General features: G+C 49.7%; 5 protein-coding genes across 5 annotated transcripts; 3 read left to right on the forward strand and 2 right to left on the reverse strand.

The window, feature by feature from the left end:
* Positions 1 to 3,394: 3,394 nt before the first annotated feature.
* On the reverse strand, positions 3,395 to 3,848 carry ALTATR162_LOCUS5697 (uncharacterized protein; the record flags this gene model as incomplete). The annotated part of the gene is made up of 2 exons (XM_043313316.1): positions 3,395 to 3,633; positions 3,683 to 3,848. 2 exons carry the CDS (start codon positions 3,846 to 3,848, stop codon positions 3,395 to 3,397), a joined length of 405 nt encoding a protein of 134 aa, XP_043169251.1.
* A 1,533-nt stretch (positions 3,849 to 5,381) lies between these two features.
* ALTATR162_LOCUS5698 (uncharacterized protein) lies at positions 5,382 to 9,041 on the forward strand (the record flags this gene model as incomplete). The annotated part of the gene is made up of 6 exons (XM_043313317.1): positions 5,382 to 5,707; positions 5,758 to 6,006; positions 6,084 to 6,958; positions 8,239 to 8,291; positions 8,340 to 8,732; positions 8,781 to 9,041. The coding sequence occupies 6 exons, from the start codon at positions 5,382 to 5,384 to the stop codon at positions 9,039 to 9,041; spliced, it is 2,157 nt and encodes a 718-aa protein (XP_043169252.1).
* A 1,114-nt stretch (positions 9,042 to 10,155) lies between these two features.
* On the forward strand, positions 10,156 to 11,699 carry ALTATR162_LOCUS5699 (uncharacterized protein; the record flags this gene model as incomplete). Its single annotated transcript, XM_043313318.1, has 5 exons — positions 10,156 to 10,194; positions 10,242 to 10,600; positions 10,657 to 11,143; positions 11,195 to 11,566; positions 11,619 to 11,699. The coding sequence occupies 5 exons, from the start codon at positions 10,156 to 10,158 to the stop codon at positions 11,697 to 11,699; spliced, it is 1,338 nt and encodes a 445-aa protein (XP_043169253.1).
* Positions 11,700 to 13,214: 1,515 nt separating this feature from the next.
* On the forward strand, positions 13,215 to 13,962 carry ALTATR162_LOCUS5700 (uncharacterized protein; the record flags this gene model as incomplete). The annotated part of the gene is made up of 2 exons (XM_043313319.1): positions 13,215 to 13,506; positions 13,574 to 13,962. 2 exons carry the CDS (start codon positions 13,215 to 13,217, stop codon positions 13,960 to 13,962), a joined length of 681 nt encoding a protein of 226 aa, XP_043169254.1.
* A 333-nt stretch (positions 13,963 to 14,295) lies between these two features.
* On the reverse strand, positions 14,296 to 16,203 carry ALTATR162_LOCUS5701 (uncharacterized protein; the record flags this gene model as incomplete). Its single annotated transcript, XM_043313320.1, has 5 exons — positions 14,296 to 15,147; positions 15,238 to 15,809; positions 15,870 to 15,910; positions 15,970 to 16,059; positions 16,124 to 16,203. The coding sequence occupies 5 exons, from the start codon at positions 16,201 to 16,203 to the stop codon at positions 14,296 to 14,298; spliced, it is 1,635 nt and encodes a 544-aa protein (XP_043169255.1).
* Between the last annotated feature and the right edge of the window lie 692 nt (positions 16,204 to 16,895).

Below are 16,895 nucleotides of genomic sequence, written 5' to 3' on the forward strand. Positions count from 1 at the left end.
GACTGCGCGTTCGCAGGGATTGATTACGATATGTTGCTGTCGGTAATTTTGACAGTGGAGTGGAGTTGAGAGGGTCGAGATTGGGGGTGCATCAGCTTCATGGCGTTTGCTGAACTGCAAGTATACTTAGGTGGAAGCGAGTGAGTGGGGCAGCCCGTTTGCACCCCGCACGTGATTAATACGCATCAGGCAGGAGCAAGGATAAGAGAAGCTCAAGCATCTTTGTTTAGTACTAAAATTCACGTCTAGGTCAGGCAGTAACCCGCAAACTCTTCTCCAGCCATATCTGAGAAGATCGCGAACCAACTACGCCTGCAGTTTAAAGCTTCTCTATAGTAACAAACTGAGACCAAACATGTTACATTATGCTTCTCAAATCATCTCATCATGCATGTTTCGGATGCAGGTGAGAGAGACGGCTTTCCTGGACTTTTATCAACCCTCAACTCAATGCAGATCATGTGGTCAACAAACCGATTAAGAGGAAACAAGATACCGACTTCGTTCGCGGATAGAGATGAGTCTCTTGTCTCCAATTCATACCGCTGCTACATCGTCATTTCGATGTCGAACCAAGCAACTAACCTTTCAATACAGCGTCTCCGGAGCATGATCCACTCAAGACAGTTCATCTTTACTTCGTAGTTACGCAGACCGTCAACATGCTTAGGACGATATTCGGGTTTAGGAACAGCTTGGTTCGACAGTATGAGCACTTACGGCTAGCCCCAATGCTATAAACATATCTTAAAGTAGGTGTGATGGCAAGGAACAGTCAGTACACCGTGCGAACTGAGGTCAGAGCCACAGATTATGCACTCCATACCGTCTAGGTTCACTATCTTCGCGGACGCCTTCGTAACAACAATTGTCGGGCCGACCCTTTCCAGTTCCAAGGCTCCCGAGAATGACGCCTAAATCTCATAAGGTTGCTGATGATAAGCTCGGGGGCCTAGTTTGCGTCCACCCCTAGTTTGCGCCCACCGTGCGTGAATGCGCCCACCCAGCTCAACACGCGATAACTCAACAACAACGCTTATATTTGAAATTGTGTACACATAGATGCTAGAGTAAGAGCTTCAGCTTGAGCTGCTGCAGCCTTTGCAATTTTCTCTGTCTCCGTTGTTGATGACTGCGCAACTTGAGCTGCTGCTCTGTCTATCGCAGCCTTAATACTCTCAGCATTGCTGAAGCGCTCATTCTGATCAACCCTGGCTCTCTTTCTCGTCTGCCTACTCTGAAGTTGCTCTAGTTGATATTTTAAGTGTTGATTCTCAGCTTGTAGTTGAGCTGTGAGAGTAGTTGATAGAGATATAGCCTTCCCTGCTTTGCTAAGCACTTGGCGTGTGCTCCGTGAGAGAGATTCTGACTGCAGAAGCTGCTGCTGAGCTTTATATAGATCCTGAGCCCTCCTTGGAGTTGAGAAGGATTGATCTGCAGGAGGTTGAGGCTGCGCAGGCGATGGAGGAGTAATAGGACGAGCAGAAACCTGAGAGGAGTTGAGGACTATAGAAGGGTTGTATGGGCAGAGGCCTGTAGCCCTCCAACCAGCTCGAATAACGCGCTCAGATAGGCCTTTCTCTCGAGCTTGATGATAAGAGGATATAAAGCGCTCCTTCTTTATAGGAGCTGCGTCATCAAGGGTAGATAGAGCTCTGATCCTAGCTCTATACTCTGACTTGAGTACGCTAAAAGGAGCTAGGTCTAGAGGCTGTAGGGGATGAGAGGCGTGAGGAGGAAGGTATATAGTCCATATCCTATGCTGACGGCAGAGTAGCATGAACTCAATATCAACGTGAGACCCATGTCCATCAAGTATAAGTATCCTCCAATGATTTCCATGAGGCTGGGTGTCTGGGATAAATATGCGTCTTAGCCACTCAAATCCTATCTCATGCGAGGTCCATCCATTCTTAGAGGTAGTGTATAACCAGTCTGGAACTGATTTAGAGGGGAACCACGTTGTCTGTAGGCTCTGTCCCTTAAATATTACCATGCACCTAAGTTTCTGCCCAGTGGCTGAGATTGTCTCAAGTATTGATACCCACTCGCGATCGCCTGGAGTTTTGACGTAAGCTTTACGCTTGCCAGCTCGTGCAACTACCTGGGAGTTAGTACATACTCCTAGTGCAATGTCAGTCTCGTCCATATTCCATATATCCTCCACCCTTATATTCAGCTCTAGGAACGCGAGGATCTGAGCAGGGCTCGCAGCCTCAGCTCTTAGGGTGTCAATCGATCGTCCAACAATACTTGCAACTTGAGGTTGACGCGCAAGGAAGGATGAGATCCATCGCTGGCCGAGGGGCTCGTGGTCGCCACTAAGTCGTAGTATTCGAGTCGCCATCTCTCGTACACGCGCATAAGATGGAGGTAGAGAACGCGTATCCTCCTCAAGGATCCAGTCAACTACAAAGGCCTCCTGTTCTGGTGTTAGTCGCTGCTGTTGTTGATGAGCTATCGCGTGTGGAACGCTGCCCTGCAGCCGGCGCCGGAGTGAGCTGCGAGGAACGTCCCAAGCCTTAGCAGCTGCTCTCTGGCTCGTAAAAACACCAGATTCGAGATCGCGGATAGCACCTTATAGAGCCTCCTCATGAGGATCCATATTGAATGCGGCGTTGTTGAGTTATCGCGTGTTGAGCTGGGTGGGCGCATTCGCGCACGGTGGGCGCAAACTAGGCCCCCGAGCTTAGCGTATATTGACGTCGTGAAGCTTCATAGTAAGGTCGAAATCTACTAGGATACCAACTTCCTCACGCATTCGACGCAAGTCAGTCATGTGTTCCTCTAATGACTTGCTATGCAAGCGTGCATGATAAAAGATCAGTCCCTAGATGAACGCGTAGATGCTACATAGCCTAAGACGATCCTCCATCCGGTCTTCGACTAGGTCACTGGATCGAATGATATCGCTGGCAGCGTCGAAAGTCTCTAGAAGCATTTTGAATCGATTGTAAAGGCTTCTGGCAGCTTCAGGTCAGTCGGATGGAGGAAATATTGCGACAGTATCCAACATAGTCAGGGTGTGCGCCTTCATTTTCAGTTCATCCTTGTAGCGGGCAAGTCCTGACCTCCATCTTTCGTAGAGTGGACCCTCGGTTCTAAACAACATCTTTAAACCTAAATTTGGGGAAATTTCGCTCCAGTCGCAGTGTCCTGAGCAAAGTAGTTGTAAGGGATGAATGGTCCTGTAGGCATCTCGTAACTTCTACGTTCCGGTGAACTCATTACTGCCTCGTGCTTCATGCTTCGTTTTCACAAAAAGCTATATCATGATGGTTAAACGTCTAGCCGGCAGATTTGTGAAGCAAATATGATGATGTATTATAGACCAGCTACTTCGACAAAATAAGAATAAGGCATTGTTGACCATACGATGTGTTACTCTTATTGATCAAGGGAGTTCAAGTTTGCGCTCTGCTATTGATATGTATAATGTTGAAAGGAAGCCGAACATTAGGAATGCACGGTTGATGAGGCCGAGATGATCTAGACTCAATGTTGCCAAGAACACATCATCATTATCGCGTGAGTCTTCTTCCGTCTTGAAGTTGGTCTCCGTTGTCTGGTCGACGAACAGCGAAACCTCCTTCTTCCCCTTTGGCAAACTTAGTTTCTTATAACCGCTCGATTCTGTCCCACTTCATTAGTGTGGTTCTGGATTTTTGGATTCTTGTTGTACCTCTGTCCACTTCTCCTTTCTTGCGTATATCGACATCGCCACTGTCCGCATCGTAAACGATCACGCGATCCCAACTTCTAGTCTTTTGGAGCTTCTTGGGATGTTGATGCTTGGCCGGGCTTGCTGCACGAGCTAGAGCGGCGTGGTCTCGGGTTTGTGCTTCCATAGGGAGTGCGTTGGTCGAGTCAATTGCAATGAAGATGAAAGTACAGATCAGTAGAGATCTCGGGAACGTCGAAAGTTACCGCAGTGTTGCGGACGTGGCAAAGCTGAGGCAGGTTTTGCGACTGTTACGACACGATTTTAATATACTCGGAGACTCTATCTGACAGCAGTAGGCCACTATTCATACTTGTTGCGATCTTACGGTTTCAGCCTTTGGTTGAGAATTTGCCCTTGCGACTAGGACGATAGGCTCCACATTTTCGCTTAGAGAGCGTCAAGTGACCTCCCACATGGCGTACATGGGCGCATGTAGGTGTATTTGATAGGCCGCTGACGTCCGCATCTGGAATGTGGTGGCGCAGCTGCAGCCATCCACGGTCCCTATCAAAAACACAAAACATGTATAATTCATTGACAGGTTGCCGAGCAACAGCTACATATGATACGCAACTGGTACTGAGGCCGAAATCGTCTGCTATGGCCTTGGAAACCTGACGCACCTGTATCCTTCCGCACAGCGCACGAGGCTGGAGGTCCTGAGGTCGCATGGACAACAAGGCTGAATCAGTCCTTCCGTTTCACCGGACTGCGGCCGCTCGATGTAAGGCAATAGCAATTCTGCGCCTCCACCGTCCAGTACTAGAGCCATAGCCAGATCAGAAGGCGCATCGGTCGATCCAGGTGGCATTGGAGTTACAGCACTTGCCGGAGGCTGTGTGTAAATGGAGGATTTGATCGCTTACCTTCCCCAACCCCCTAACGACTTTACCTTAATTTTTCGATCACCGTCATTCATAAAGGAGGTATCGTTTGTGTGGCTGCTACTGCGGTGGTTGTGAGTGGCTCACTGCGCACTGCGTGTCAGCTTCCCACCCCCTCTCACGATACGCCCACGCATCATCTGCACGAACGCTTGGTCCGTCTCACTGTCACAATCAGTTCTTCCCATAAATCACACATCGCGTCTCATTAGAGCCGAAGAGTTTAACGAAACCTGCCCATATTTGCTTTTTCGGACCAGGACGCTTGTCGTCGGAATTTACTGAGACTGCGCCTTTGCAGGTCCCTCAGCTCAGCCTGAACTCTTTGTGGAATTCGATCCCATTAGTTGGTTGATATCTTCACCGATTCAACTGTAAGTTATCGTCAGCCGCCACATATAGTTGCCTGCTTAGGGGGCGGTTCAATTATGAGGCTCGGCGGCACACTGATCGATGTTCAAGCACATCAGGCTGCACTCACAAATGATCTCACAAGCACTTATATATGGATGTTTATACAACCGTGTCACATAGATAAGTCCTTAGGTTTGTCACTCCGCTTAGATCCTAGCTGGACTTCAAGACATCTTGCCTGCCATGATCTCATCTCAAAATCATTCCCTATCACAGACAATTGGGTCTGCAGATGGGGCAAGCTCCGTTCCTACAGCTGGGTCATCTGAACACGATTGTGATCAACAGTCCGCAAGTTCTACGCTTTCACCTGACTCAGCTTGGAGCCAACAAAACCTGCTTAGCCTTGGTATGCAAACATGATCCTAATAAAGCCATCAAGGAACTTACGCATCACAGATGGAGGTGGCATCCGCGGTTACTGGACACTTCTGGTTCTTCAGCGTTTGATGAACGAGATTGCCAAAGAAGAAAAGAGGTCGAGAGAAGGTGAAGAGGAGCACCATAGCTTCTCCCCGTTACAATTTCCGGGGCATGTCACCCAAGGTCAACCCGATGATGAAGAAAAAAAGAGAAAACGAGCTATAAAAGGTGCTCGCGTATCGACATGGCAATACGTCCATGATTCTCGAAAGTTTTTACCTTGTCATTACTTTGACTACATATGTGGGTCTAGCACTGGCGCGTGAGTGGTAATCACATTCTGACAACACAGCCACGCTCACAATGCAACAGGCTTATCGCGATTATGCTCGGACGATTTCGTATGCCAGTCTGGGATTGCTTGCGTGAATATGAGAGTATGAGTCACTCGATCTTCGGCAAACCCCGAATGGTGTCGCAAAGAAATATTGGCATCGTAAGGTGGCCGAAATATAGCGCATCAGCTCTGGAGAATGCGTTCAAAGAAGTCACCGCAAGGAGGTGCGAAGAGACTTCGCAGAACAACGTCAAATTCTCGTCCCCACCAGTCATCTGCAAGACGTAAGTAACGAGAAATTACCTGCAATTACTACAGCCCCGAAAGGCTTACCAGTGTGACAATGGCTAACATTCATTAGATTTGTCACTGCTTATGCGTACGAACGCAAGAAAGGTGCGTCAGTAAAGGAGGAACGACTATACCTTCTCCGGACTTACAAGCATGAGAAAAAACACGGTCTCATCACGAGGGATATGCGGCGCAACTATACTGGCGTATTGCATGGTGACAAGAGGAACTATGGATCGGCCGACGATTGGGAAATCTGGCGGATAGCCCGAGCCGCAACCGCAGCACCAATGTACTTCGAAGAGTTACCTGAGAGACGGCACATGAGGGACGGCGAAACGACGATTTACTTCTCTGATGGCGGCTTTGGAGAGACGAATAACCCTACTTATGAGGGTATCGCTGAGATCAAGTCCCTCCATGGTGGCAAAGAAAACGTAGGTGTAGTCGTCAATATAGGAACATCTCGAGGGACGCGCGAGGCAGGTGGAAGAAGTATCTTTAAGAGGGTGCATGGGTCTTTCGATCGAGCTACAGATCCGAAAATCGTAGCTGAAAAGGTTGAAGGAGAGAGCCTACCCTACTATTGGCGTTTCGACGATGAAAATGGCATTAATGTCGACCTCGACGAATGGAAACCAAACGGCTATTTCACGAAGCATCCTGGAGTCAAAACGCTCGAGAAGATTAGGAGAAAGTTCAATGAATGGGTAGTGGAGCGAGAGAACGGCCTCCTCGAAAGATGCGCTAAGGAACTAGTAGCAAGACGACGAGCAAGGACCTTGAGCCCCGGACTATGGGAAGCATATGCTACAAACGCATCATTTGCTTGTAACCACGGCCGTTGTAACAGCAAACCTTTCGAAGACCGCATCCAACTCCAAAACCACCTGAGGGGGGAACACTCTATCCCTGAAAATGAGCTCCAGAGCGAAGTCAGGGATGGTACGAAGATGTGGCAGTACCAAGATTCGTAGGGACTGTGCGACTGCAGTCGTTAATGCGACGACTCATGTACGACGCGTCACACAAACAGGTTAATGCTAGGAGATACTCTAGCAGATGGATACTGGAGATGCTACGAACTCAGTGACTCTAGAATATCCTCTGATGAGGCCAATTTTTGTTTCGTTATTCATTACAGGTTATCGATGTTTAGAAAGAACTTTTTATACCCAAGGAACATGTAACCGGGAGAATCAAGCTGGGAGTATGGGGGAGGAGGGTTCAACGTTATCGCATGATTTACACTTAGATGTTTTTCTTCTTTTTCCTGTTATTCTCCTCGATTCTACAAAGGTTCGTCCATTCTCCGTTGTCTTGTATTACAGTTTCAGCCTGTTGGGTAAGCATAAAGGTATACCGTGTCAGATTCCGTAACTGCTAGGCAGCTCTGTAACCTTCAATTTTGATATCTACTAAGATACTCCAGGGGTAATAAGACAGTTTAGCATTCGGAGTGTGTGAAATGTGGGGAAAGTGACATTGTATCATCGTAAACGCCAATATGCTGTCAATTGGGCTAATGTTTCATACATTATGTACATAGGTATGTGTGACAAAATCGCCGTATATTCAGTAATAAAGAGCGAGCATTTGTTGAGATGAATCAGCCGTCGTCGAGGGGAGGCCGAAGTTTTGATGCACCATAATCTAAGTATGCACAGCCTTGAAGCCTCGTGGCGGTTTTGCCAGTGCGGCTGAGCCGCGAGGCAGTTTTCAGGTACACCACCCTGCCAGGTCATGGAAGCCTACGAGCCAAGCATGTGCGAGCACGCTCACTCCACCATCACGCCTCCACTTTAACGCTTCAGTCACGATGCATACTCCAATAATGTCGAGATGAGGTCATGACTTGTTCACATATGTTCTGGTTTCCATATGATCTTTAGCAACAGTGCAGACGACATAAGCCGTGAATCTCGGCCTTTCAAGGTTCAGCCTGATCATGATCTTGACACGCTTGGAACAGGCTCTAACGCGCGGGAGCCACCTCACATCCGTAGGCCTTCCCTTCAATCTGTTTACGATTGAGCTGCTCGCATTCATTCTTGTCGCGCATGCTAACGAAAAATAGCAGCTGTTGTCTCTCATGTTAATAGTATTTGTCCGTTTGGGCACTTTGCCCTACTATCGCTTGTACCACTTCAATACAGTAAATCCGATTCAAAAGATCGCCTCGATTGCTTCGGAACAACCACGATCATCTAAGTTACTGTATGCAGTGGCTTTGTGGCGGGAAAGAAAACTCACCGAGCTACACTTCATATCCATAGCTGTAAGTTTTACCAGTCCGATATTGACTCGCGTCCTCACATCGAAAAAGTGCGCTATACTCGCCGCCGCAGTTATTGGCTCCTTCTCCTGGACCACCATCGACCAAGCTTATTGGCTCACACCTGGTCTATGGTACGGTAGTCTTGTACTTTCTGTCCTTGGAATATTGATATCCGCTCAGCAAGTGGCGGTGTTGAATTTCTTAGGGCCACTGCCATCGCCTAGGAAAGTTAGACAGATGGAAAAGTGCTTCGACCGCTATCTTCCTGTTCTCTTGTCTAGAAATGGCACAGAGTATTGCCCAAGGCAGAAGATGGTATTCGCCTGGCAATGCCCGTTAATGTTCATGTCGTACTCGGTCTGTACGTTTCTCGCCGGTATTACGATCTTAGTTTGTACACCTTTGATTCATAGAGAAGGAGGTTGGAATGCAGGATGCAATGTGAGTACCCCTGCTCCACCATCAATCAAGGTGACTAATTAGCGGGAGATTGCGGTTATGTATCTTTCGATTTGTTCCGTTGCAGGAGCTACGTTCGTCTTCTGTGGGTTCTGGATATACCATTATGTCGATCTTGGGTTTGACGTACATCAAGACGGCATTGATGGAGAAGAAGAAGATGAGTCTAGAGAGATGTTGACGCAGCCGAGTGGAGTCACTTTTGCGCATGCTGAGATGCTACCTCCATCTTTCGGCTTTAGTGACTCTGGGAGCCATGCAGGCTTGAGCACGAAGCGCGGAACGTACTAAAGCGCATATAATGAGGTTTTTGCTAGGCCTTCATGGACAAGCAGAGAGATGAATGCATCATAAGGTCTTCGCTGTCACCAAAGTAGAGGAATGGGCGGGTATCTGCTTCTTTAACTCGTGAATACATGTACATGTGTCGCGATGCAGATGGTTGCATGGCACTAAGTTCAGTTCACGACTGCTTATTTTTGCAGCCTCTGCTGCCTTCACCCGAGATCTTTGGAAGATTCCAAAGAAGATGACCAGCCTGTGTCAGACATGCTTCGAGCTGCCGGACGGTTGATCAAACATGATGGCTGTGAAATTGGGAATGTCTCCTAGCTGAACACGCTGTTTTTCAGTCAGTTTCCTTGGTCATGGGAGAGAATGATGTTCGCCAGGTATCGTAGGCTTCAAGCCTAGGTTGTCACCTAGAGAGGGAGGTCAAGCGCTGGAGGGAAAACGACAGCATGTGCCAGTATCTTTTTCAAGCGAAAGAACCACACAGGCGACCATGAATTTTGACATGGTTCAGATACCTATATGTAAAGAACCCTCGATCTTTGGGTACCAGAAAAGTAACCTTCCAGGGACGATTTGTAATTTGACAGGGCATGCTGTCGCGAGCTTCACGGTTATTCGAGTCGAGGCTTTCGTTAGTGGTACCGGGGAACGGTAGTTGAGGCCGAAATGGATTCTCAGTGCCTCGTTCGACACGCCAGTACAGCATCCTGGAAAGCCTGTCGCCTTTGGTTGACTCTTCCAGTGCAGCTGGTACTGTTCGCTGACGCGAGTAGTGTGCTTTCTGCCGCGAGCCAGACGGCTCCATATGAGATGGAAATACGTAGATTCATGACGTATTTCCATTCAGCAGATGTGAAGGTATTGTGAGCGTTACATGAGAAGGTGAAGGCACCAGCACTTTTGGTGTTCCAAGGTTTGAACCTTGGAACATTGAGGGGGCCTAGTCCCTGGAGTAGTCTTGGCGGGCGGGAAGAGCCGCAATTACTCTGGCATCACCGAGACGCGACCAAGACATAGCACATATACCCCTCGATCGCCATTTCCTTGCGCACCATGACCCGGTAGCTGATTATTCTTTTCCTCTTCTCCACAGCACTCACAATTCCTCAAAATGGCGTCGGCAGTATTCTTTCTCGACCTGAAGGGCAAGGTATGGTGGTCAAGCGTCTGGAAAGGCTACCTACTGACTATTGCTAGACCCTCCTGGCGCGCAACTACCGAGGAGATATTCCCATGTCAGCGGTCGAGAAATTCCCCATCCTACTGAGCGAGGCCGAAGACGAGAGTTCGGCAGTCCCACCATGCTTCTCCAGCGAAGGCATCAACTACCTCTACATCCGCCACAACAACCTCTACCTCCTCGCCCTTACCAAACGAAACACCAATGCTGCCGAGATTCTCCTCTTCCTTCACAAGATCGTCGAAGTCTTTACAGAATACTTCAAGGAGCTTGAGGAAGAGAGTATCAGGGACAACTTTGTGGTCATTTACGAGTTGCTCGATGAGATGATGGACTTTGGCTACCCACAAACCACCGAGACCAAGATATTGCAAGAGTAAGCCTTAGTTCCAAAACTCAACATTGCTCCCTACTGACACCATATCTGCGCAGATACATCACACAAGAGTCGCACAAGCTCGAAATCGCACGGCCACCTATCGCAGTCACAAACGCCGTCAGCTGGCGAAGCGAAGGTATCCGATACCGCAAGAACGAAGTCTTCCTCGATGTCATCGAATCGCTTAACCTCCTCGTATCCGCGACCGGCAGCGTGCTACGATCTGAGATTCTGGGTGCTGTCAAGATGAAGTGCTACCTTTCAGGTATGCCCGAGTTGCGACTAGGTTTGAACGACAAAGCCATGTTCGAGACCACCGGAAGGGCCACGCGAGGAAAGGCTGTCGAGATGGAGGATGTCAAGTTTCACCAGTGCGTGCGATTATCGAGATTCGAGAACGACCGGACGATCAGCTTCATTCCGCCAGATGGCGAGTTCGAGCTTATGAGCTACCGACTGAACACACAAGTCAAGCCCCTCATTTGGGTAGAGTGCATAGTGGAGAGTCATTCAGGCAGCAGGATTGAGTACATGTTGAAGGTCAGCGGCTCGCCGGACCACTGCGTGTAGTAGTAGACTGACACTTTGCAGGCACGAGCGCAGTTTAAGCGACGAAGCACCGCGAACAACGTCCAAATCTCGATACCGGTCCCCGAGGACGCCGACACACCTCGTTTCCGAACAAACATCGGTACCGTGCATTACGCGCCTGAGACCTCATCCATAGTATGGAAGATCAAGCAGTTTGGTGGTGGCAAGGAGTTCCTCATGCGCGCCGAACTTGGTCTGCCATCAGTGCGCGGCGACGATGAAAAGGGTGGTGGTATGATGGGAGGTTTCGGTGGTAGCATGGGCGGTGTTGGCGGTGGAAAGGCGAAGAGACCCATCAACGTCAAGTTTGAGATTCCGTACTTTACCACATCAGGTATCCAAGTGCGGTATCTGAAGATCATCGAGCCTAAGGTAAGTACAAGCCACCTCGCACTCGAAAACGCAACGACTAACATATATCCAGCTACAATACCCATCGCTACCATGGGTGCGATACATCACACAGTCAGGCGACATCGCTGTGCGATTACCTGATGTGAACTAGGCGGAAGTGGAAAGCTTGACGGTGATGAGTATACCAGTATGATCATGGAATACATATTCCTGGTGTCCTGACTTTTCAGATGCGTGTTCTTGAGAGACACAGTGAAGCATGACAATGAATCAGGAATACTGAGATGTGAAGAAGCAATTCGCCTGACATCTTTGCAAAGGCCATTGTGCATAAGACTAACGCTCGTACGACATGCAAGTAACACACGTTATATGCAACATAGAGTACTTTACCTAGGCAAAATCAGCCGTGAATGCGCGCCGCGGCACAGTATCTCGCTTGTGATTCCTTGAATACGGACACGCTTTCTGACATGCTGCCTTCTATCAGCGCGATAGCTTCTCTCGGAGTGAAGGGGCTGACTTGATCGTCACTAAATGATGCCCATCAAATCGCATGTAGGTATGCGCACTTGGCGGATGGTGAAACGGCGTAGCGTGACTGCAAGGTATTCACTTCTAAGATCAACGGGACGCGTATATTGTCGCACACGACTTGTACTTAGGTGTAATCGAGAAGCGATGGTGTTGTCAGAGTAAGCGTCTTGTCGGTGCTCACGCCTCCGTTTGTGCCGATAATCCATGGCCGGGCTTCCGGCACCATACGTCTGAGTACAGTCCTCACTCAACCTCATCTTTCCTATCCTACACTGCATTGTTAAATGCGCAACCAGCCTCAAGGAATCAAAATTACCGACAAGTTTTTTGAGGAATACATTCTCTAGACGGCTACTCTGATGCTGCGAATCACGCATTGTCAACAGCCGACATACGCATGCGCGGTGATACCACACCACGCTTCTCCGCGTTTTCTCCCCACCTCATTGTCCGAAAAAGCACGCCGCACCTATGTCTCACGCCGCCCTTTCTGTTTATAGCCATAAGATCATCTTTCGATATACTGACTACCCAATCATCTATCCTCCTAGCCCAGAACCAGCCAATGTAATTCTTCACCGAGCTTTGTTCGCCTATTTGTGTACTCCACCAACCCATGCGACAAGGCTGAGGCTCGACCCTGCATCACCACCATGCCAATGACGCTTGCGTAACCGCAAGACTCCCGAGACCATATACGCATACCTTTTCCCGACGCGTAAGCTCTGTAAGCGTTGTTGCTTGTCATCTCTGATCATACGCTTCTTTGCAGCTTGCCTGGCGATCCTGTGTAGGTGGAGCTGGTGAACTAACCTCAGCTGAACCTCGCGGGCCCCCTCCGGACGCTTTCTCCATGACGGAGTTTTGTAAGGTAAGCTACAATGGCGTCCAATGAGCTCATAGGCCGCGTATGTCATACTTTGGGGTATTTGAACGTTGGGGTGTCGCACGTAGAAACGCCTTCTGTAGTTAGCAAGACACAGGTGCAACTTTGATGTGACAAGGCAGAGTATCGTTGCACGAAAGCAAGTCACTACATATTCTGGATTACCACCGCGTTTTCACAACATAAACGAAAATATTCTTCTGAAATACGAAAAGCAAAAGCTGGGATACCGGTACCGTCAAAATGAAGCTCACCTTGACGGCCATCACAGCGCTCGTTGCGCCTATCGTTGCGCAGAGCATAACACCTGCTCCAACATCGACCGACCCTTGGTACGGCTCCGGTCCACCATGGGCGTCTTCCGACCCTGCGAAATGGTCTTCGATCTACCAATCGCTCGTCTCTGACGGAAAGATTCCATCAACTCTGACAGCAGCGCCATGGCCAACCGGTAGCTACGGACCCGGCCAAGGGCCCTGGGGACCAGGAGGACCTCACGGCCCGGGCGGTCCTGGAGGACCTGGACACTGGGGAGGTAAGACATCCCCTTCCCACCCCTATTAGCCCCAATCTCAAAACTAGTCACTAACACCACACCGCAGGTCCCGACGGCCCCGGTCCCTGGGGCTCATCAAACTGGGGTCCCTACAGCGACTGGTCCACACGTTCAGACTGGCGCAACGGACCCTGGACAGCATGGTGGGGCGGCAGTGCATGTCCACCATCAGACTGGCCTGGCTGGACAGCAGGACCATGGAGTAGTTCTGCGCCGTGGACGAGCTGGAGTGGATGTTCGGCTTCGACAACGGCGACGAGTGTTGTTACTACCACGATCAATGGAACGGCAGCTACGACCACGGCGTATGGATTGCAGGTTGCTGCTGCGAGTGCCAACAGTGGGGATGCGAGTACGGGGGCGGGTGAGAAGATTACGGTGGGGATGGGGGCTGTCGTCGGGGTTGTCTTGATGGGGGTTGTCGTGGGCTTGTAAGGCGACAACACGAGAGTGCGATGAGATTGTTATCTTGGGCGGACTTATGACTCGTGGTTTAAGCATGCAAGATTATGGCGTTGGAGCGCATGAAACGAAGTAACGCTCTTTTATGTCATATACCCTCATTTACTCATATAATGATATTTTGTATTGTAAAGTTTGACTTGCATGTCACTTGGAACAGTGCTGAATACTAGATGCACAAATGATCGAAAGGGTATATGTCTCCAACTTCTCGCACATATCAAGAACTAGCAACATTTAATCATTCTATTTCAAGGGCGATCCAGGTCATCTAAGCCTCAGGCTTTAATCATGCAACCTTGCCATCTACAAAATCCTACTCATCTTAGCCTTCCACCCCGTCTTCTCAGTCCTATTCTCCTCCCCACTGCCCACACTAATTCCCTCATCCACAACACCCGCCTCATCATAAATCTCATCTGGATACACAGCCCTGTCGATAAACGTCTCCTTTGGTGGGGCAACAACCATTTCCAGCAACGCATACACCAGCGCTGTTGCCGTAAAGCCTAACAACCAACCGAAACTATACGGTCTCGCACCTACACCAGCGTCGATAGCAGGGTTGATAGATTGAATGAAGCCCGGCATATTTGGTGCAACGCCGACGAGGAAAGCGACAATGGCGCGCCAGTTGCAACCTCCAGTGTAACGGTAGATACCATGGTACTGGTACAAAGCCAGCGTGTCGTACTTGCCACGATGGACGACCCAGTAGTCCACTACCATGATCGCAGCAATCGGTCCCAAGAAAATTGCATACGCAGCCATGAAGTTCAAGAAGCTACCAGCCGACGCCAGAATCTTCCAGGGTACAAGCGCCCAGCAGAGTACGGCGCAAAGTAACTGGCCGCGGCGGATGTTGATGTAACGGGGGAACAAGGCGGTAAGGTCGTTGGCTGCGGAGAGGGAGTTTGCGGATATATTGACACCGAGAGCGGCGAGGGCGAAGGAAAAGGCAGCGAAGAAGCGAGCGGCGCGGTTATCCCAATGGGAGATTAGGGCCATGGGGTCCCAGTCCAGAGTGCCGTATTTGACGGCGCCGGCTGAAGTGGCCGCTACACCGATGAAGGCGATGAAGGTGAATACTATAGGTAGGAAGGGGACGTAGATGCATTGCCACTTTACGGAAACACGAGAGTAGCGGGAGAAGTCGGACTGTTACCCATGTGTCAGTATGTCGAATAATTCAACCTTCCAAAAAGTTCGACTGGCACAGAAATTTTGGGTAGTATGAATGAGACCTACCTGGTTCACAGACAACGTAGCGTAATTCCCAATGACACTCGTAAGCGAGGACAAGAAGCCCCAGGAATAAGCACTCCCAGTCAACGTAGCCTTCTGATTCCACATATCGCCGCCGCCATCTGTGCTCACAAACGCCCAGATCAAGATGGCAATCCATGCAATCGGCACAATGATGCTCTTAGCCATGAATAGCCATCTCAACTCGTTAGGATGCATTACCAAGAAGGGTAAGCTTCCTAACCAGAAAATGAAGAAACTGATCATGGTCGCCGTATCGATGCCTTGGCTCTTTGGAATACCGTTGTGCAGGGTGAGAAAAGACGGCCAGATGGCGCCGATCATCACGCGAACGGAGTTTGCGCCGTTCATGTTTTGTATGGCGAACCAGAAGACCGCGAGGATGGCACGCGATACAATGGCGATGTAGGAGCCCCAGAATCCCCAGGAGGCGCGGGCGATGACCGGGAAGGGGACATGATGGAGGACACCGATTGCGCCGTTAAGAGCGATGACGAAGGAGATGATGAAGAAGGCGAGGGCAACTATGCCGAGGGATTCGCGCCATGTAAGGCCTTGTTGGTGTTAGATAATGTTTGAGAGTGAGTGCCAACTGTGGACTGGAGAGGCAGTACCAATTGCGATAATACTGGATGCGAATTGCCATGTTGCAGCGCTGTAATTGTATCAGCATTTTGCATGTTGTTGGTTTCGAAGAAGTTGTAGACGACGTACTTGAATGCATCCGAGACCCAATACGAGATGAAGCTTGTAACACCCCACTTCCTGGCATGCCTCGGAACAGGGTCGAGATCTTTGTTCGTCCTGTATACCATCAATCAGCACAAAAGTCCATCATCGCGCATCTCCGTGCCCGACTCAAACATACCATCGCGAATTACCCACCGCAAAAGTGCTCTCAGGCTGCTCAACCCTGAGCGTCCAATGCGGCTTCTCGATCAACGGCATCTTGAAGCCTGCCGTGCGCGAACAAGCAAGAGTGGGGAGGATGTAGAGATGAAGTCCTCTCGCGCGACGGACGCGAGTGCCTCTTTATCCTGTAGCACCATGCACAGTCTGGGTGCAGATCTCCGAACGGCGGCACCCTGGATTGATGTTACGTCGGTATCTCTCCAGAAGCACGATAAGATAAGCGCCACATTCTGACCATCGTGCTCAACCCATGGTTCAGAGAAAAGCCCGGGGAGGGGTTGAGCTGAACTAGGCGAACGCCTTGAGCATTTCTTCGCTGCCCTTTGGTCAACAAGGGACCACTTGCACCAGAAGCCGTCACGATTAGCGGCTGAATTCCACGGTCTCGGTCCTTGGGGAAATGTGACAGTCGTCAGATGGTGCAGGCTGTCATTCGACGCTCGTGCAGGTGCAGATAAGCACCCCAGTCAATTGGGGTTTAGCGAGGACGCTGCTCGGTGGCGCTTCGGCTCAAATTACCCCAGAGGGACGATCCCCACGCGACAAGATAGGAACGATATGTTCTCCACAGATATACCATAGATGGAATGGAAGACGGGAGCTTTGAGGATTAAAGCACCTCATTAGGACACCACTGCTGGAGACGATCGGTGGTGAACAGCAAGAAAAGAAAATGGCCATGTTTCGGCACTTGTGATGCATGCCGAACTACTGCACAAATCGGTCTA

Source organism: Alternaria atra (assembly GCF_907166805.1).
Source record: "Alternaria atra isolate CS162 genome assembly, contig: 25, whole genome shotgun sequence".
Lineage (NCBI taxonomy): Eukaryota > Fungi > Ascomycota > Dothideomycetes > Pleosporales > Pleosporaceae > Alternaria > Alternaria atra.